At 39.4% G+C, this 22,314-nt stretch overlaps 1 protein-coding gene across 1 annotated transcript; it reads left to right on the top strand.

The window, feature by feature from the left end:
- Positions 1-466: 466 nt before the first annotated feature.
- b3gat3 (beta-1,3-glucuronyltransferase 3 (glucuronosyltransferase I)) lies at positions 467-7,284 on the top strand. The gene is made up of 8 exons (XM_008435925.3): positions 467-639; positions 800-900; positions 1,267-1,450; positions 2,302-2,485; positions 3,532-3,693; positions 4,378-4,464; positions 5,256-5,459; positions 5,567-7,284. Exons 2-8 carry the CDS (start codon positions 807-809, stop codon positions 5,663-5,665), a joined length of 1,014 nt encoding a protein of 337 aa, XP_008434147.2. The 5' UTR covers positions 467-639; positions 800-806; the 3' UTR covers positions 5,666-7,284.
- The last annotated feature ends 15,030 nt before the right edge of the window (positions 7,285-22,314 follow it).

Here is a 22,314-nt window from a genome sequence, read left to right as displayed (position 1 = left end):
TCAGTTTTTAAATTTTATTTAAAAATTGCAATATGGATTACATTATATAATTTACATAGTTTTTATTTTTGACTTTTTTATCTCATTTTGAAATAATATGCATTATTTATAATGCAATTTAAAGTTAATATTTTAAAACTATGAGGTGGGTATTTTTCAGATTTTTAATTGTAACCTATGAAAAAGTGGAAGAGCATAAAATTTATGGCACATAAAATGAATTGCATAAATATTAAGTTTTAATTTTTCATAACTTGAAAAGTTATGAAAATTAGTTTGAAACGATGAAATGCATAATGATAGCTAGTTATATATAATTTACATAGTTTTAATTTTTACATGTTGGTTAATTAACTAAAAATGTACAGTAAAAAATATTTTACTGTACCAGTTTTTTTCTTCTTTTGTTTCTACACTTATTTTTCAGCTTTTTCCTGTGCGGAACTAATCATAGATGTTTCCAGGGGACTCTTTATGGGGTTCCACTAACACCGGACGTTGTTGGTGCACGTCGCTGCAGAAATGTCCTGAACAGACACAATAATGAATGGAGGTTTTGATACTGTGAGCGACCTTTGCTTACATCTAGTCGAGATGACATGAAGCTTTAAGTTTCCCTGACCCCGTTTCCCGCCGCTGGTGAGTGATGCTAAATGTTAGCCTAGCCTTTCCTCCCACTGATTTGTCATCGTGCTATTTAAACCTCAGATGCCTTTAGGGGTTAAATGTAAAGCTGCCGGGGGAAGAAACGGGTTCATTTTGTTTAAATTCATATTAGCTTAATCTATTTTCTTCTCAGAGGTACCATGACAGCGAGAATGAAGCTGAAGCTGAAGACTGTGTTTGTGCTATACTTCATGGTTTCCCTGATGGGTCTCATCTATGCATTGATGCAGCTCGGTAAGTGGGATAACCAGAAACTATGGAGCTAAATTGGTGCCATAAAGTTTGTTCAAACTAAAAAAATAAATTGAAGAAAAATTATTCGAAACTGAAAATAAAATAAGTTCACAACAGAAATGATGTTTTTCTCTCAGTTTTAGATTTTATTTTATTTTTTTTGACATGGCAGAAGGGTCTCAGATGAGTGAAAGCTCAACACAACATCTGGTTAAAATATTCCCACGTTACTTTCAGGAACCGAAAGTAACACGTGGGAAATGTCTTTAAAATTTAATTTTTTCTTTATATCGAGCAAAATAGCGCTTCTGGAAGTCTTCAAAAACTATAAATACTATTAATCGATCAAATCGATTTATTGCCCAGGCCAGCACTGCGACTGCGCAGAGCACGACCTGCCGAAAGACCGCGCCATATCCCGCCTGCAGGAGGAGCTCTACCGCCTCCAGGGCCAGATACGGCAGCTGGAGAAAGCGAAGCAACCAGAGAAGAAGCAGCCTCCCAAGTCCTCGCTTTCCACCATCTTTGTCATCACCCCAACATATGCCAGGTATTCCTCCTCCATTCTCCGGTCCCCTCGGTCTCCGTCACCATTGATATACTTTACAAAATGTGGGAAGAAAGTTAAAGTGACACCTTTATAAGACTGTAACAGACGTAATGTTCTGTTTTGGGGTGGGGACGGTTTTGATTCCTCCTGATAAACTTGAACTTAATCTTTGCACTGTGAGCACGCGAAGTTTTTGTCCGTCGGTTGACGTGGCATCGGGTCTGCGTGTAATGTAAAAACCAACAGAGCGAAGAAAAGCAAATTACAAGCGGTTTTAAGTTCTTTTTTTTTTTTTTTTTTTACTATTTTTGGCGCCATTTTATTTTTTGGTGTGGCGGACAGCAGTCGCTGTAATTTCTAAAGGTTCAATAAAAGGCAAAACTGCTAATTCTCTCGTTTGTTCGTTGAACGTGGCAAAATTCGCAACAATCATCAAATAGGATGAAATATTTCAAAGTGTAGCAGCTATCGTTTGTTAAATTTCAACAGTGTCTCCTACAACGGCAATTTTGTAAATTAAATTATTAACCAAAATAAGAGAAATTCGCCTAATCATTGCATCTTGACAGAACTGACAGTAACCAAGTTATAGATTTATAGGAGAATACGTATCAAACCATAAGGAATTTTCCTTAATTTAAGCCATATTTGATAGAAATCGGATAAGAAAGGCACTACAATCATTTTTACGACAGATTCCTGCTCATCCCTTATTGGAACAGTCTGGTTTTATGGACGTGACTCTGTGACTCACAGTAATGGCGTCTGTAGGAGCGTCACTAGCTAAAGCGGCTGATAGTCGATGTCAGATCCAGAAAGGTTTATCAGTGGCCGTCTCCTCCTCGTTGCAGGCTGGTGCAGAAGGCCGAGCTGACCCGTCTGTCCCAGACTTTCCTTCATGTCCCTCAGCTGCACTGGATCCTGGTGGAGGACTCGCCACGCAAGACGCCACTGGTCTCCAACTTCCTGATGAAGAGCGGCCTGACCTACACGCATCTGAACGTTCCCACCGCAAAGGAGCGCAAACTGCAGGAGGTCGGTGCATGCGAAATTTTAGCATACAATCGGTTTTGTCTGACTATTCATGATTACATTCTAGATATCTAAAACGACATTTTGACGATCCTGAATGATAATTTAGGATATTTGCATTCACATTCTGACTAGTAAGCAGCGGGCAAAGTATCCAGAATTTGTGCTCGAGTAAAATCAGCACTATTTCTACATATTTTTACTCAAGTCGAAGTGAACGTTGCCATCCAAGAAATTAAAAAAGTAAGAGTAACAAACTATTTGGTAAGTTAACTCAACTACTGAGTAACTGATCAAATTACCAGTCACTTAATTTTAAAAAAATTACATCATCAGAAGGACCAGAATAGAAACTAAGCGAAAATTATCACAATAAATCCCATAAGTAACAAAATCAAACTAAGGACATTTTTTCCAAATCAGTTTCTTTCAATATAAAACTTATGAAACTTTAACAAAAACTGCAGGTGTGTGTCTGTGTCTGGTGAGCTTTTGGTTAAATTTTATTTTACTCAAGGAAGAGTACAAATACTTCATAATAAAATTACTCAAGAAAAAGTACAGCCCAGTAAAAATACTCCTAAAAGAATATTTTAAAAAAGTTACTCCAGTAAATGTAATTGAGTAACTGGTTACTACCGAACTCTGCTGGTAAAAATAATTCAAGATATCTTGATTGCAATTCTGACTAGTCAAAAATTAAAATGTTATTTATCTGAATTAAGAATTATGCGTAAGTGTTTTTGCTGGGCGTCCAAGTCAAGTCAAAGTTTATTTATATAGCACATTTACAAAACCTCAGCTGAGCAAAGCGATTCATAACATCACAGATGGACAAAAGACAAGAAATCAAATCAAGTTTGATTTTAAAAATCATCATAACAATAAAAACAACAATACAATTTGGCAGTAAAGTACCAAAAATAATATGAATAAAAACCAAGACATACTTAACTAAGTCCCAGCTCTGAGTCAAACTGAAACGCAACATCAAAGCTGGCTTTTATGTCTTCAAACGCTTTACTCTGACTGTTCGCTGTTGACCTCAGGGTGACCCCAGCTGGCTGAAACCCCGCGGCGTCGAGCAGAGAAATGAAGGACTACGGTGGCTCAGAGAAGACAGAAAGACTGAGCCGGGGGACGACGGTCAGCAGGGTGTGGTTTACTTCGCCGATGACGACAACACCTACAGCCTGCAGCTGTTCGAAGAGGTTTGTGAATGTTTGATTTCTGCTCGAGATCCTGAACATACGCTTCCTAAAGGTGCTGAAAATTTCCGAGGTTTTCAGGGTTTTGTAGTAAAGTGCAACCTAATGTTTGACTAACGTTTAAAAGTATTATTTACAGCCAAAACTAGATATTTTCATAACAAAAGTTACAAAGGAAATTCTTCCTAAATTTTATGGCATTTAGTAAATAGTAATAATTTTAGTAATTTTGATTGACCTAAAACAAAAAATTTAGTTTGTTTTAACTTCAGATAGTGAGGATAATTAAAAAAAAAATCTTTTTATTGGATGTGTGTAAATACCTGGTTTCAGCTGTACTCGGCATTTAAGCATTTCATTTGAGCATGAAGGTGATTAACCTCAACACAGTTTGTTTAGATTGTCAAATGAATATTTAGCTCATTGTGCCAAACATGAAAAATATGTATCTGCTTAATTGAAATAATTATTGAAATATTATTTTATACCTTAGAGTAATTGAAATTATGGGACTTATTTTGTTATCTTTGGGTTTTCTTCTGTTTAGGGTGAGTGAGACGTTCCAAAACATAACATTTTGTTATATTTAATACTATCACAAGACATTAACAGTAACAAATTATGTCATGTAAAGTGTTTGATTATTTTTTTTTTTTTTCTTTCTGCGTAACCTGGTGTTTTTGTCAGATGAGGAGCACTCAGCGGGTTTCCATTTGGCCCGTCGGGTTGGTTGGTGGGATGAAGTTTGAGAGCCCCGTGGTTGAAGGAGGGAAGGTGGGTTGTTGTTTCTCTAAGATGCCTCCTTAAGTTTCTGGCTATAAATTCAGTTCAAGACATCTTAATAAACTTCAACTGAGGAAAAAAACAATGTAAGCTTTTATTTGTGTTGTAATAAATCAGATTAATCCGACAACAGATTAATTTGTTTCTGCACAGATTTTTAAATGCCTCTTTTAATAAAGGAAGATTTCACACAAAAGCCACCAGTTCATAACCCTCCACTCTTATTTGTGCCTCTTGTTGTGTTAAATTCTTATAAATCAGTCCACGGGCCACAAATGGCCCTCTAACCACCTTTTGGACACCATTGATACAGATGTCACTTTGCAAATCAATGTCGTAGAGTTCCATTATTTTAACCATCTGAGACAAAAACGTAGAGAAACATTTTCAAAGAAAGATAAAGTTCAACCTCATAGACGGTTTTCAGGAATACTTTGGACATTAAATCATGTTTTCAGATTTTTGTTTTGGTTTGTTTTTCACAATGTCTTATATGACATTGTTAAATATGATATTTTACATTTTGAACAAGTGTTGCACATAAAAATTACACATGTCCACATTTTCTAGACATTGTAAAATCATTTGAAGATTGAACAACAAGGGTTCAGTCTCTTAAGATTGGGTAAGAACCTAAAAGACAAACCAGCATTTATATTTTTCTGAAATAGATATGCTGAAATATTACAACAGGATCTTACAGGGTTAACGACAGATTAATGATTAGTACCATAAAGTGTTGAAGCCTTAACAGATCATCCGTTTCATTCTTGATGCTTCAGGTGGTTCGCTTCCACACCGGCTGGCGGCCCAGTCGGCCGTTCCCAATGGACATGGCCGGCTTCGCCGTGTCCCTCCGACTGGTCCTGGCCAATCCGGACGCTTGCTTTGACGGAGAAGCACCAATGGGCTTCCTGGAAAGCAGCCTGCTGAAGGGTCTGGTGACAGTGGACGAGCTGGAGCCCAAAGCAGACAACTGCACTAAAGTACGAAATGCTGCTGCTGCTGTTTCTGTCGCAGAGACTGAATAGAACTGCACTTTAAGTGCTCAGCATGTCGCCGTGCTGTCTGATTGTTTGCGTTTGATTTTTAGGTGCTGGTGTGGCACACCCGGACAGAGAAGCCGAAGATGAAGAGGGAGGAGGCGCTGCAGGTGCAGGGACTGGGCTCAGATCCCGCTGTGGAGGTCTGAGCAACATGAACAGCAACATTAAAAAGCATCTGCTCAAAACAGGCTTTTAAGTTTACTTATCTCTGACTGTCTGGTTTTGGTTCAGCTCATAAGTGAGTGTTACAGGTAACCGTTTTGGTGTTTTTCCCTGAATCGTTCTGCAGTTTTATTTAACGATTATGGTGCAGTTTGAACAGTTGCCTAAAGGTGGCGCCAAACATTTTGAAAGCTTCGTTTTTATCAAGGGACAGAAGGGCCAAAAATTAATGCGCAAATAGACATGAAATAAATATGGATTTAGCTGATATTTTAAATAAAATTGGAAACACATTAATTTATCATTATTAAACGGTTCAATAATGTATTAAACACTTAAATAAATGTGGAATTTACTTCTATTTATTGTGGGAAGCATCTAAAACCTTTTAATCTATAGTTTTAGAAGTTCTCCAGTTATATTAGTATCCTGTACTAGTGCGGGATACTACAGCATTCTAGTGGGACTTGATTATGTTTTTTTAAAAAAGCAATTGTGTTAAAATTACCAGGTTAAATGTAATTAATTGAAACTAACTCGTTAAATCCATGATCTTTAATATATAAAAAGATCGATTTTGCATATTTTTTAAAAATATAAAACAATTTTTTGGTTTATTTTAATATAAACAAGTATACTATTATTATATATATTGTCATTTAAATATAAAACATTTATAATATGCTGCAACATAGGGTTATGTATTTAATTTAATTTAGTTTTTTTTAGCATAGTGGCACTTTTGTTCTTCCATACGTTCACACTGTATTTTCATACACGAATAGAGGTTTTCCATGTTAACTTTCTTTAGAATAAACCAGTATTTATTCCCGGCAGCAGCTGGATATATTTAGACTGTATGTGGTTTGACCTCAACCTCTCTGTAACTCCATTTTTATTTATTTTAAGATTCAAGGACAAATATTCATGCATGTCTTTTGTTTTTAGCATGACTAATGTCTATAACTCTTAGATATTTTCTAAAGCATCAAACCATGGACGAGTTCTGTTCTTATTTAAATATTTCTGAGCCAAGTTAGATCATTAGCAGTAATTCTCCAGCAATAAGACACATTCACAACATAAACACTAGCTATATATTTAGTAATAGCGCGAACAAACCAGCCTCATCTCCATTCTGGTGCAACTGTGACACAATCCTCTGATTGAATGGTTTGACGCCGAGAGCCGCTCTAGAGCTTATGTCTTGCACCATGAAAATCCCTGAATGAGGGGAAAACTGCTGACGCTCATAGACACGTATATTCACAGCGCAATAAGCAAACTAAAAATGCACAGTGGGTTGCATTTCCACTCTGCAGAACACTTGAATTTGACTAAAATGGGGAGGAATCTTTTTATTTTAATTTTAGCTGCATATCAAGGTTTTCCCCCCACAACGTCGTCTGCAGTCAAACAGACTGAAGGTCATTAAACTCCATTTCTGTAAAATCAGCCTGTGCCTGCGTAAAAAAATAATAGTGCCTGTGAGAAAGTTTATCTGCTGGTGTTTGTGTATTTATTATTGTGATTATTGTTCTCTACATTGTACAGTGTGATGATGTCTGACCCAGGCCTTGTAAATAAACGTGTTTAATCTGTCTGTGATGTATTCAAGCATCTACTTCTAACAGGCGGTGAGGGAGAACATGGTTGGTAACTGAACAAAATAAATTAATAAAAAGCCTCACTGCCACATCCAGGCATTCGACAAATGTTAGCCAAGAAACAATTTTTAAGTGTTTTTGATCATGTTGAAATGACCAAATGTGCCCCAATTTCAGCCATCTTTCCCAAACTGTTGCCCAATTATAAGAAAAATACGAGTAGCATTTTCAAAACAGCATTGTAGATAGAAGAAAGGACTGAATTTCAGCTAAATAATTCTGAAATTTTGAGATTAATTTCTGAAATTTTCTAGAAAAAAAGTAGGAATTTTCTAAGATGAAAGTAAAAAATATTTGACTTGAAAATCAGAACAATTTCAAAAGTTGACCATTTTGGACGTTTGGGGAAAGATTAAGAAAATTTCCATTTTTTTTCTAGAAAAAATAAAATCTCAAAATTTCTGAATTTTTCTAGCAAATCTTTTATCTTTCAATCTCTTCTAGAAAATTTCCAAGCACAATCTGAATTTAGAATCACCATCATTAAGAATACATTTATATTTTAAGTAGGCTATACATTTAATAACGAGTGACGGTTTAAGCAAGTTTTTTTTTTCCACTTGATTTTCAAAAGTTGAAAACGGAGAAAGAGAGAAACACAAAACTAACGGACAAAGAAGAACTCCTAACGTGAGCCAGAAAACTTGAGCGGTCCGGAAAGCTGATGTAGCCCTGAACCCGACCGGAACCTCAGAACAGTTCCTCCGATGGACAGACCGACAGGAATCTGAAAGGAAAATCACTTCTGAAGAAGCACAATTGAATCCAACATGGACGTTGGGTCTGTTTCTGTTTATGCACAGAGAGCCAACACGCATTACTCTGTTAGTAACATTTGAATTTTATCATTTTTTTCCTAAAATTGATCATTGAGAGGAGCAGGACGGACCATCACACACTCGCATACAGGTTTGCATATACTGTTAACGAACAAGTTTAGCATTAGCTAGCATGGCATGTCGTCAGTCAGTTTACTGCAGCTGTTTATCACAACCTGATAAAGTAAGTTGTTCTAGCTCGCATCTTTCACTGTCTTAATGAGCCGTAATGATTAAATACAGGTGAGAGAAAATTCCCCAAACATTGGATATTATAACGACAACAATAGCGAATTTTTATTCACGGTAAAATCACCAGCTCTGAGATAAGCCGAGTCCCTCTAAATGAAACGAACATGGGGATCAATAAGGACACCAGAACAGGGTTTTCCTAAAATATAAGTTTTCATGAAAACCAATAAAACGCAATTCATATTTAGCGTGCAAAGAACAAATACAATAATGTATTGCTATTTTGGTCACAACCAGAGCTGCATCCATGAAGACAAACTAAATGCCTTCAGAAATGAAAGAGCAGCGGGTTGAACGGGAGGCGGTGTGAGCTTCACAAACCATAAACCATGCGCTAAAATAAAACCTGATGGCTACAGACGCCGCAGCCCAACTGTACATAATATAAGTAGTTAGCCTGAAGGCGACATGCGCAGTAAAGTGGCCGCTGACGCAACGTGACTTGTTACATGAGGTCAGAAGACTGGTTTGATGCCTATGACGTGTGGACGAACGTCATAGGCAGGGTCTTTATTTGCTCGTTCTTTTTCTCTATCTGTCACTTTGCACTCGTTTGTCCAAAGCCCAGATCTCTTATTGTTCTCGCTATTTTAGCAGCTCAAACCTGAAAAATCTAGCAATCATGTCCAGTGGAATGACTTCTCCATCCGTAGAGAGCGTCACCGTCGAAGCCTTGGAGGCAGTGGTCGACCGCTTTTTCATCAACATGACCCCAGAGGAGTGGTTGGGACTGGGAGTTGGAAACCCACTACCCAGCACCACCTGCACTCTGGGGGAGATTTTTGGAGACATTTTGGAAATATTTACATCCAACGTCCTGGATAACCTACACAAGCAAAAATTCACTCTTGAGACCTTAGAGGCAGCCGTGGGCAACAAAGTACCTGAAACCTTCGCTGAAATCATGGACGTCGATGGAGACTACCATACAGAGCACACAGACAATTTGAACCAGCTCATTGCGAAATATTTGTTGGATAGAATTTCTCATGGCTTTGACTCAGATGACCCTACAACAACTCATGTCGACCAGGCACCTTTTAAATCCATCATCAAGTATATGGTTGAGGAAACCAACTTCATCGTAATGGACCTGATGGTTACATTGCTTGCATCCAGGGAGGAATCTAAGAAAGTAGCTGTCGACAACCCAGTTCAGCCTAAAGAGCTCGTAGACGGCAAAAAAGAGATGCAGACCAAATCTGCTGAGCCGAAGTCGAAGCTCAAAGTTTGGACAGGGAGGATCAAGAGGTTTTTTACCAAATTTGCCCACAAGCATTCTTCTAAGGTTGCTCCACTGAATATGGACCTGGAAAAACCAGAGGAAGAAGGATGTGTAGAAGCGACTCAGCCGGCTATGGCAGCTTTGATTCCTCCAGAGGTTCTGTTAACTGGAGATCTGCAGGAGGAGGAATTAGAACCAGAGCCAAAGGTCGATGAAGTCTCACCTTTGGCTCTCACTCCTCCTGAAGATGCATCATACATCCCAGATTTGGAAAACTGTGCACCAGAGATCCAGTTAACAGAAGATCCTCAGGTGCAGGAATTGGAGCCTGAGCCAAAGGTTGACTTAAACACATCCGTCTTCCCTCCTCCAGATGAGGACTCTTCGGTGAAGGAAGCTCAGTCAGAGAGTCAGACGTCCTCAGTGCTGGAAGACAATGAATGCAAGGAGGAACTGACAGATTCTGACATCTGTCAGAATTCTGACATCTGTCAGAATCTGTCAGAAAAAACAGAGGAGCAGGAGATTACTCTGACTGAGCCAGAACTGGAAGAACCAGAACCAGAGTCCATCAGTGAACAAGAGGAACACCAGAGCGAGACAGAGGAAATAAAAATCAGAAAAATGGCCATGAGAACATTAATCAGCGATCTGATCCAGAGGATTGTTGACAAATCAGGACAGAGCTGTTACCCTACAGACAAATTTAATACAATTGTTAATCGGCTGTTCGAAAAACTTTGGATTGAAACAGAACCTCAAGTCCTCAGACTCAACCCAGAAAAGATCTCACGACAGGGCAAGGCCATTTTTAAGGACCTGATGAGGGAGTGTAACAAGGCTGAGACCATCTTGTTCTTCCTGGAGTCAGAGAAGCTGATTTTTGAGAAAAATGTCCTCTGTACTATCGGAAATCGTCTTAAGCCTAAGTGGAATATGTTTAGTTTGAAGAGGCTTTTAAGGAAGCAACGTAAAACCTAAGAGAAAATCAACATCGGCTGTACATCTGGCTCTAAATGAATTACAGCCAAAACTGAGGAAAGATTAGAATAGTTAGCTCATTTTATACTTATTTAGAAGTTAGGTCATTTCATACTTAGTTCGTAGATAGGTCATTTTAAATTTACTTAGTAGTTAGAAATTTTTATACTTGTTCATGTTTAGTAGTTAGGTCTTTTTATACTTGTTCATGTTTACTGGTTAGTTCATTTTAAACTTAGTTAGTAGTTAGGTCTTTTTATACTTGCTCATGTTTACTAGTTAGTTCATTGTAGTTCATTGTTCATGTTCATGTTTCGTACTTAGGTCATTTTATACTTGTTCATGTTTAGTAGTTAATTTTAAACTTTTTCGTAGTTAGGTCATTTTATACTTGTTCATGTTTAGTAGTTAGTTCATTTTATACTTGTTCATGTTTACTAGTTAGTTCATTTTATACTTGTTCATGTTTAGTAGTTAGGTCATTTTATACTTGTTCATGTTTTGTAGTTATGCCATTTTATGCTTGTTCATGTTTTGTAGATATGTAATTTTACACTTGTTCATGTTTATTATTTATATCATTTTATGCTTGTTCATGTTTTGTAGTTATGCAATTTTTTACTTGTTCATGTTTAGTAGTTAGGTCTTTTTATACTTGTTCATGTTTAGTAGTTAGGTCTTTTTATACTTGTTCATGTTTAGTAGTTGATTTTAAACTTAGTAGTTAGGTCTTTTTATACTTGTTCATGTTTACTAGTTCATTTTATACTTGTTCATGTTTAGTAGATAGTTCATTTTATACTTGTTCATGTTTAGTAGATAGTTCATTTTATACTTGTTCATGTTTACTACTTAGTTCATTTTATACTTGTTCATGTTTAGTAGTTAGGTCTTTTTATACTTGTTCATGTTTACTGGTTAGTTCATTTTAAACTTAGTTAGTAGTTAGGTCTTTTTATACTTGCTCATGTTTACTAGTTAGTTCATTGTAGTTCATTGTTCATGTTCATGTTTCGTACTTAGGTCATTTTATACTTGTTCATGTTTAGTAGTTAATTTTAAACTTTTTCGTAGTTAGGTCATTTTATACTTGTTCATGTTTAGTAGTTTACTTTAAAATGAGTTAGTAGATATGTCATTTTATAGTTGTTCATGTTTACCAGTTAGTTCATTTTATACTTGTTCATGTTTAGTAGTTAGGTCATTTTATACTTGTTCATGTTTTGTAGTTAGTTCTTTTTAAATTTTGTAATTAGGTCTTTTTATATTTGTTCATGTTTAGTAGTTAGTTCACTTTAAACTTTAGTTATGTTATACTTTTTAGTGTTTAGTAGTTAGTAAATTTTAAAGTTAGTTAGTAGTTAAGTCTTTTTATATCAGTTCTTTTTAGACTGTTCATGTTGAGTAGATAGGTCATTTTATACTTGTTCATGTTTAGAGGTTAGTTGATTTTAAACTTAGTAGTTATGTCATTTTGTACTTGTACTTGTTCATGTTTTGTAGTTATGCCATTTTATGCTTGTTCATGTTTTGTAGATATGTAATTTTACACTTGTTCATGTTTATTATTTATATCATTTTATACTTCTTCATGTTTAGTAGTTGATTTTAAACTTAGTAGTTAGGTCTTTTTATACTTGTTCATGTTTACTAGTTCATTTTATACTTTTTCATGTTTCGTAGTTAGGTCATTTTATACTTGTTCATGTTTAGTAGATAGTTCATTTTATACTTGTTCATGTTTACTACTTTGTTCATTTTATACTTGTTCATGTTTAGTAGTTAGGTCTTTTTATACTTGTTCATGTTTACTGGTTAGTTCATTTTAAACTTAGTTAGTAGTTAGGTCTTTTTATACTTGCTCATGTTTACTAGTTAGTTCATTGTAGTTCATTGTTCATGTTCATGTTTCGTACTTAGGTCATTTTATACTTGTTCATGTTTAGTAGTTAATTTTAAACTTTTTCGTAGTTAGGTCATTTTATACTTGTTCATGTTTACTAGTTAGTTCATTTTATACTTGTTCATGTTTTGTAGTTATGCCATTTTATGCTTGTTCATGTTTTGTAGATATGTAATTTTACACTTGTTCATGTTTATTATTTATATCATTTTATGCTTGTTCATGTTTTGTAGTTATGCAATTTTTTACTTGTTCATGTTTAGTAGTTAGGTCTTTTTATACTTGTTCATGTTTAGTAGTTAGGTCTTTTTATACTTGTTCATGTTTAGTAGTTGATTTTAAACTTAGTAGTTAGGTCTTTTTATACTTGTGCATGTTTACTAGTTCATTTTATACTTGTTCATGTTTAGTAGATAGTTCATTTTATACTTGTTCATGTTTACTACTTAGTTCATTTTATACTTGTTCATGTTTAGTAGTTAGGTCATTTTATACTTGTTCATGTTTTGTAGTTAGTTCTTTTTAAATTTTGTAATTAGGTCTTTTTATATTTGTTCATGTTTAGTAGTTAGTTCACTTTAAACTTATTAGTTATGTTATACTTTTTAGTGTTTAGTAGTTAGTAAATTTTAAAGTTAGTTAGTAGTGAAGTCTTTTTATATTAGTTCTTTTTAGACTGTTCATGTTGAGTAGATAGGTCATTTTATACTTGTTCATGTTTAGAGGTTAGTTGATTTTAAACATAGTAGTTATGTCATTTTGTACTTGTACATGTTCGTGTTTAGTAGTTATTTCATTTTTAACTTAGTAGTTAGGTCATTTTATACTTTTTCATGTTTTGTAGTTAGGTCTTTTTATACTTGTTCATGTTTAGTAGTTAGTTCTTTTTAAACTTAGTAGTTAGTTCATTTTAATACTAGTTAGGTATATTTGTTCTTGTTCATGTTTAGTAGTTAGGTCTTTTTATACTTGTTCATGTTTAGTAGTTAGCTCACATTAAACTTATTAGTTATGTTATACTTGTTAGTGTTTAGTAGTTAGTTCATTTTAAACTTTGTTAGTAGTTATGTCATTTTGTACTTGTTTGTGTTTAGTAGTTAGTTCATTTTAAACTTAGTAGTTAGGTCATTTAATACTTATTCATGTTTAGTAGTTAGGTATATTTATACTTGTTCATGTTTAGTAGTTAGTTCATTTTAATACTAGTTAGGTATATTTGTTCTTGTTCATGTTTAGTAGTTAGGTCTTTTTATACTTGTTCATGTTTAGTAGTTAGTTCACATTAAACTTATTAGTTATGTTGTACTTGTTAGTGTTTAGTAGTTAGTTAATTTTAAAGTTAGTTAGTAGTTAAGTCTTTTTATACTTGTGCATGTTTATTATTAAGTTCATTTTAAACTTATTAGGTCTTTTTGTTCATGTTTAGTAGATTGGTCGTTTTATACTTGTTCATGTTTAGAAGTTATTTGAATTTAAACTTAGTAGTTTGGTATATTTATATTTGTTCGTGTTTAGTAGTTAGTTCATTTTAAACTTAGTAGTTAGGTCATATTATACTTGTTCATGTTTAGTAGTTCAATTTAAACTTAGTAGTAAGATTATTAAAATGATCTCATAATAATGTCATTATTGATGTTTAATTTCTGACAGAAACATGGCTGAATGACAATAATGAAGCAATCGTATTAATTGAATCAACGCCTCCTACGTAAAAAATTTTTAAGAGCAAATAGAAAACTCACAAAAGGAGGAGGCATGGCCTCAATATTTAAGAATACCATGAACTGTAGTAAAATCTCTTTGGGTCATATTATGTCTTTTGAATATCTTGGAATCCAGGTAAAAGGCCACAAACGATCTTTGACACTATCTCTATACAAAACTCTAACATATGAGGAAAATTTCTTTACGAACTTCAATGAGCTATCTCTCATATGCATTGATTATGATTGTCTGATAATTGTCGGTGATTTCAACATTCATGTTGACAACTCCCAAGACCGAGGGGCTAAAAAGCTCTGTAATATATTAGAGAGTTTTGGTCTAACACAACATGTCAAACAAGCAACACACACTCATGAACACACACTGGACCTGGTTGTCAGTAAGGGTGTGAATATTTCCAATGTCTCTGTAACTGATGTCGCCCTGTCGGATAACTTTGCTGTTATCGTTGACAGTTTTTTATCCGTTAACCCACTTGGACAAACGGGTACTATCACAAAACGTACTTTCATAGAAAACACAGCAGAAACATTTAATCAAATCTACTCTTCTTCCTCGCCCTTAAGCTACAATGACGTAGATAAGTTGGTAGATGATTTTCAGTGCAAACATTCAGATATCATTGATTACATTGCCCCTATTAAAGTGAAGGTTGTGACAGGTAGGAAGAAATCTCCATGGAGAAATGCACAAACAGTTCAATCTGCAAGACAACTCTGCCGTAGAACCGAATGGAAATGGCGTAAAACTCAACTTTACGTTTATTATGACATCTACAAGGAAAGACTACATAACTATCACTCAACACTAAAACATGCAAGAGAGGCTTTCTTTGCAGATGTCATAAACATTAACAATGCTCGAGCTTTATTTGCTACTGTTGACAGGCTCACAAATCCTCCGATAACGTTGCCACCTGAACTTCAATCTAATGTCGCCTGCAACAAGTTTTACAGCTTCTTTTCAGAGAAAATGTAAAAAATCAGAGATTTAATCTGCACATCCACTCTAAAGCCAGTACCAATGCTGTGCCCAAACAAAACAAACGCAGGAAAAATGACCCAATTTCAACTACTCAATTATAAAACCCTTGTAGAAATTATAAGTCAATTAAGCTCTGGTTCCTGCTGTCTGGATGTCCTACCCACACATTTTTTAAAGAAAATCCTGCCTGTCATTGCTACTGATCTGATCCAAATAGTAAACTCATCGCTCTCTTCAGGTGTTTTCCCCCAGGCTAAGAAAACAGCAGTTATAAAAAAGAACAATCTGGACAAATCCCTACTGCAGAATTACAGGCCGATCTCCAACCTCCCATTCATCAGCAAAATTATTGAAAAAGCTGTTTTTAAACAATTAAATAACTTTCTAACAATAATGAATTGCTTTGACTCCTTCCAGTCTGATTTTCGTGCTCACCACAGCACGGAGACGGCCCTTGTAAAAGTGTTCAATGACATCCATATAAACACAGAATGTGGGAGAACCACAGTACTGGTTCTGTTGGACCTCAGTGCATTTTTTGACACTGTTGACCACAACATTTTACTGAATCAACTGGAGAGTTGAGTCGGACTCTCCGGTCCAGTGCTCAACTGGTTTGAATCCTGCATAAAGAACAGGGATTTCTTTGTTTCAATCAGAAATTTCTCATCAGAGAGGTCAAAGGTCACATGTGGGGTACCCCAAGGTTCAATCCTAGGACCCCTTCTTTACAATATTTATATGCTCCCACTGGCTAAGGTTATAACAGGACATAGGATCAGCTACCATAACTACGCGGATGATACAATGCTGTCATGCTTGGTCTAATGTTTTTAGCCCACATGCAGAAACCCTCACGGAGAGATGGATGAAAAGAGTGTTTATTGTAAAATACAAAAAATCAAACAAGGTAGCCCGACTAGGGAGGTCAGCGGGTCGGAGTCCGGGTGCGTCTGCACACAAGGGAATAGACAGGTTAAAATGGTTTCACGGGGGGGGTGGGGTAGGAAATGGAGATAACCACTGGTTGGGAGTACAGATCTTACTTGGACAATCGGGTGGAGGAACGGGGTTCCAGGCAGTGGAGAGAGCTTTGGAGGCAGGTTGGGAAGGATCCAGACGTTGGAGGGTGGCAGGTCAGGTGTGTCCCCACAGGGGAGCAGCTGAGTCGGCAGCAGTGGCGTCACAGATGGATTCTTCTGGACTGGTGGGCTCCAAAGGATTCCTGAGGGTAAGGTCACGAGAGTAGGTTGAGAACCTGAACAGACTCGGGTCAAAACACAAGAAGATTTAGTCAAATCACACTGAGGGGCTCGAGTACCAAAACTGGCAAACACTCTGGCAAGGAAGTGTTGGCTGTCTGCTGGTTATATACTGCTCCAAACGATGATTCCCCTCAGGTGCGGGTAGTTGGGAGTCTGCGGGCACGCCTCTCCAGCAGAGTGACCCGATGGCTCCCTCAGGTGGACTGGTGAAGTACTGAAAAGGAAAAAACTAATCCCCACCACCTGGATCCTAACATTACCCCCCCCTCAATGACCGCCACCTGGCGGTCCAGAAGAGCCAAGTGACTGGGAAGAACGAAAATCTGAAATAAGGGATGGATCCAAAATAAACGAGCCCGGCACCCATAAACGGTCCTCAGGACCATAACCCTCCCAGTCCACCAGGTATTGCCACCCTCTCCCACGCCTCCGAGAGTCTACAATCTGGCGGACCGAGTAAGCCGGGTGACCATCAATGTCCAAGGTGGGGGGGGGCTCAGCCGGGGGGCACAAGGGACTGGAATGGACCGGTTTAACCTGGGACACATGAAACGTGGGGTGGACACGAAGTGAAGATGGCAGTCGCAGACGAACCGCCGACGGGCCAACAAGGCGCTCAATTTCATAAGGCCCAATGAAACGAGGGGACAACTTCTTGGACATTGATTTTAAGGGGATGTCTCTTGTGGAAAGCCAAACCCTTTGACCAGGAACAAACGTGGGAGCAGCTCTCCTCTTACGATCAGCCCAACGACGATTCTGTGCAGCGGTTCGGTTAAGGGCGGCGATAGTCCTGTCCCAGATGACCTTACACCGTCGAATGTGGTGCTGCACGGAGGTGACCGAAATGTCCTTTTCGTCAGCCGGAAACAGCGGGGGTTGATAGCCTAAAGAGCCCTCAAAAGGGGATAATCCAGTGGCAGAGGACACGTGCGAGTTATGCGCATACTCCACCCAGGGGAGGTAAACGCTCCAGTCGGCCGGATTGGTGGTGGTCAGACATCTGAGGGTGGTCTCCAACTCCTGGTTCATTCGTTCGACTTGACCATTTGACTGTGGATGATAACCAGAGGTGAGTGAAGCCTTTGCTTCAAGAGCACGACAAAAATTTCTCCAAACCTGAGCAGTGAACTGTGGGCCTCGGTCAGAGAGGATGTCCATAGGTATACCATGTAATCTAAAGACATGCTTAACTAGGAGTTGAGCTGTCTGATATGCCGAAGGCAGCTTTCTCAAAGCCACTAGATGGCAAGCTTTAGAAAATCTATCTATGATGGTCAAGATAGTGGTCATACCTTTGGAAATGGGCAGGCCGGTGACAAAATCGATCGCTATGTGCGACCAGGGCCGTTTGGGAGTAGGCAAAGGTTGAAGAAGTCCGGAAGGAGGCTGATGAGAGGACTTATTCCGAGCACAAATGGGACAGGCGGAGACATAATCTTTAATGTCCTTTTGGACAGACGGCCACCAGAAACGTCGATTTACCAGTGCGACGGTTCTGCTGGTGCCTGGATGAGCAGAAAACTTTGAGGAGTGTAACCAACTGATGACACGAGCCCGAATAGCAGTAGGTACGTAGATCTTGTTGGGTGGGCCGGTTCCCGGATCTGGCTCAGATCGCTGTGCTTGCTTAACCAGGTCTTCGATTTCCCAGGTCACCATAGCTACCGAACAACTTGGGGGTAGAATGGGAGCAGGCTCCTTCTCAGAGTCGTCTGGGGAAAAAAGCCTGGACAGGGCGTCAGGCTTCACGTTACGGGATCCTGGGCGGAAAGAAATGGATAAGTTAAACCGAGAGAAGAATAACGACCAACGTGACTGTCGAGGATTGAGTCTCTTAGCTGACTGGAGATAGGCTAGATTTTTATGGTCCGTCCAAACCATGACAGGGTGAACTGCACCCTCGAGCCAGTGTCGCCACTCCTCTAATGCTAGTTTGATGGCAAGTAATTCTCGATCCCCCACATCATAATTTCTCTGTGTGGGAGACAGTTTGCGAGAGAAATAGGCACAGGGATGAGTCTTGTGATCACTCTCTGAGCGCTGAGAGAGAACAGCCCCTACTCCTGAATCTGAGGCGTCCACCTCGACAATGAACTGATTATTGGGGTCAGGTTGGATGAGAACGGGCGCGCTAGCAAAAAGACTCTTTAACCTGGAAAAGGCTTCATTGGCTGCAGGGGACCAGCTGAATGGAGTCTTGGTTGAGGTTAGCGCAGTCAGGGGTAGGGCAGTTTGACTATAATTACGAATAAATCGTCGGTAGAAATTGGCGAACCCCAGAAATCTTTGAAGTTGTTTCCGGGTTGTAGGAGTGGGCCACTCTAGAACTGCTTTGATTTTTTCCTCCGCTGGCCTGACCTGTCCACCCTCGAGGACGTAACCCAGGAAGGATACCGATTGTTGGTGAAACTCGCATTTTTCCACTTTTACAAACAACTTGTTCTCCAGGAGACGCTGCAACACCTGACGGACATGATTCCTATGTTCAGGTAGATTCTTAGAAAAGATCAAAATGTCATCGAGATAGACGAACACAAACACGTTAAGAAAATCCCTTAGGACGTCATTAACAAGAGCCTGAAAGCATGCTGGTGCGTTAGTTAACCCGAAGGGCATCACTAAATACTCAAAGTGGCCTAACGGAGTCTTAAAGGCCGTCTTCCACTCATCCCCTTCTCTGATGCGGAGTAAGTGATAGGCGTTCCTAAGATCTAGTTTAGTGAACACCTTGGCCCCTTGAACAGGCTCAAAGGCAGAGGAGAGGAGTGGCAGGGGGTACTTGTTTTTCACAGTGATTTGGTTCAGACCTCTGAAGTCGAGACAAGGTCTTAATGATCCGTCCTTCTTCCCTACGAAGAAGAAACCAGCCCCTAAAGGGGAGGAGGAATGGCGGATTATGCCAGCTGCTAATGACTCCTGTATGTATTTCTCCATGGCCTCCCTTTCGGGTTTGGAGATGTTGAAGAGACGACTGTTGGGCAAAGGAGCCCCGGGTAGCAGATCTATAGCACAGTCATATGGTCTATGGGGAGGCAGGGACGAGGCTTTAGTCTTACTGAATACTTGAGCCAAGTCATGATATTCAGCGGGGACTGAAAAGAGATCTGGTGGATCGGCTTCATAATTGTCTGCTGGTGGTGGGCCAGGCGGAACTGCGGAGCGGAGACAAGATGAATGGCAGGTTAGAGACCACGAGTCAATGTGTCGACCAACCCAATTAATATTGGGGTTGTGCTGTTGCAACCATTCGAAACCCAAAATCAATGGGGTACTTGCAGTGGGAAAAACATAAAAAGAGATGCACTCATTATGGTTGCCTGAAACTGTTAGTGGGATGGGTTGGGTTTGGTGAGTAATCTGTGGCAGCACCTTGCCGTCAAGGGCTAAAACACGAAGGGGAGCAGGAAGAGGGACGGTCTTAATTCCCATCTGCTGCGCAAAACATGAATCCAACAAATTACGTTCACATCCAGAGTCTATACTGGGACTGACTTATTATTTACGAGAAGAGATGCAGACAACAGTAGACGAGGTGAATTTATGGTTATTTGGTGGTCCGCCAGCTCCCTCGCCTTTACTGACGGACATTGGCTTTTAACAGCAGAGGACAAAGGGAGACGAAGTGTCCCGCTTCGCCACAATAGAGGCACAACTTGGAACGCATTCGGCGCTGCCTCTCTTCCTGAGATAATTTCGTGTGCCCGATTTGCATGGGTTCGGGGCCGGATAAATTTGGTGAGGGCTCAGCTGGGATGGTGCGACCAACAACAGGAAGAGGTCTGGGTTGAGTATTTCTATTGCCTCTCTCTTTAGTTCGGGCTTGGATCCTATTATCTAACCGGATGGACAATTTTATCAAGTCCTCCAGAGATTCGGGGTCATCTAAGGTTGCCAATTCGTCCTTAATGGGATCATTTAAGGCGTTTAGGTATGCACTTTTGAGCGCCACACTGTTCCATCCTGAAGCGGCCGCTTGGATGCGAAAGTCAATCGAAAAATCAGCCACCGACCGTGGGCCTTTTCTTATTTTTAACAAGTCTCGTGAACTGAGAGCCTTATCTGTATCCTGATTGAAGGTCTGTTTGAACTCAGTTATAAACTCCAAAAAGGTGCAATTGTAGTCAGGGGATGAAGAGAACTTAACCTCTGCCCAGTCCAACGCGCGGTCTGATAGGTGCGCAATAATGTAAGAAATCTTAGTGGAGTCGTGAATGAATCTAAGAGGAGAGTGATTGAACTGAAGTGTACATTGCATTAAGAAACCCCTGCATTTCTTAGGATCCCCATCAAACCTGGGTGGATTGGGCAACGGATAGTCGGAAAACGTGGGCTGGACTGGAGGAGCAGGATCTGGAGCTGAAGGTTGGGAAGGTTCTCCTACTGGATCTGGAGTCTGTGGAAAACGTGAGCGAAGAAAATCTGTTAGTTCAGCCAGGCGACTGTTGGTTTCAGCCTGTCGGTTACCCAGGTCTTGTAAGGCGGCCTCATGCTTCTGCATAGACGCTTGTTGTTGGTGGAGAGCTCTCTGGAAAGTTTCTGCTGGGTTTTCAGTTTGGCCAGAGTGTTCTGTCATGCTTGGTCTAATGTTTTTAGCCCACATGCAGAAACCCTCACGGAGAGATGGATGAAAAGAGTGTTTATTGTAAAATACAAAAAATCAAACAAGGTAGCCCGACTAGGGAGGTCAGCGGGTCGGAGTCCGGGTGCGTCTGCACACAAGGGAATAGAGAGGTTAAAATGGTTTCACGGGGGGGGCGTAGGAAATGGAGATAACCACTGGTTGGGAGTACAGATCTTACTTGGACAATCGGGTGGAGGAACGGGGTTCCAGGCAGTGGAGAGAGCTTTGGAGGCAGGTTGGGAAGGATCCAGACGTTGGAGGGTGGCAGGTCAGGTGTGTCCCCACAGGGGAGCAGCTGAGTCGGCAGCAGAGGCGTCACAGATGGATTCTTCTGGACTGGTGGGCTCCAAAGGATTCCTGAGGGTAAGGTCACGAGAGTAGGTTGAGAACCTGAACAGACTCGGGTCAAAACACAAGAAGATTTAGTCAAATCACACTGAGGAGCTAGAGTACCAAAACTGGCAAACACTCTGGCAAGGAAGTGTTGGCTGTCTGCTGGTTATATACTGCTCCAAACGATGATTCCCCTCAGGTGCGGGTAGTTGGGAGTCTGCGGGCACGCCTCTCCAGCAGAGTGACCCGATGGCTCCCTCAGGTGGACTGGTGAAGTACTGAAAAGGAAAAAACTAATCCCCACCACCTGGATCCTAACAAATGCTCTACATCGCGATGTCACCAGGTGACTCTGAACCCATCCAATCACTGAATAGATGCTTAGAACAGATCAATGTGTGGATGTGCCAAAACTTTCTCCAGCTGAACAGAAACAAAACTGAAGTTAATATCTTTGGACCTAAAGAGGAGCGAACCACAATCAATGCACAGCTTCAGTTATTACAACTGAAAGCCAGCAATCAGGCCCGAAACATGGGAGTAGTGATGGACTCTAACCTGAACCTTCAGAGCCACATTAAGACATTCACAAAATCGGCCTTCTATCACCTGAAAAACATCTCCAGAATTAGAGGACTTATGTCTCAGCATGATCTAGAGAAACTCATTCATGTGTTTATCCTTAGCCGCATTGATTACTGCAACAGCGTCTTCACAGGTCTGACTAATAAATCAAACAGCTGCAGCTGATCCAGAATGCTGCTGCTCGCGTTCTGACTAAAACCAGGAAGATAGAGCACATAACACCAGTTTTAAAGACCCTACACTGGCTCCCTGTAGCTCAAAGAATAGACTT

This window comes from Poecilia reticulata, chromosome 18 (genome assembly GCF_904066995.2).
Source record: "Poecilia reticulata chromosome 18, P_reticulata-male-v2, whole genome shotgun sequence".
In the NCBI taxonomy this organism is placed as follows: domain Eukaryota; kingdom Metazoa; phylum Chordata; class Actinopteri; order Cyprinodontiformes; family Poeciliidae; genus Poecilia; species Poecilia reticulata.
Note: the sequence above shows the minus strand (reverse complement) of the source record. Positions and strands in the feature narration are given on the sequence as shown.

Bases quoted from the DNA above. Each gene is read 5' to 3' on its own strand.
- b3gat3 (XM_008435925.3), top strand. From the start codon at position 807: ATGACAGCGAGAATGAAGCTGAAGCTGAAGACTGTGTTTGTGCTATAC. The intron at 1,451-2,301 runs GTATTCCTCCTC...TCCTCGTTGCAG, and splicing joins ATCACCCCAACATATGCCAG to GCTGGTGCAGAAGGCCGAGC. The intron at 5,460-5,566 runs GTACGAAATGCT...TTTGATTTTTAG, and splicing joins AAGCAGACAACTGCACTAAA to GTGCTGGTGTGGCACACCCG.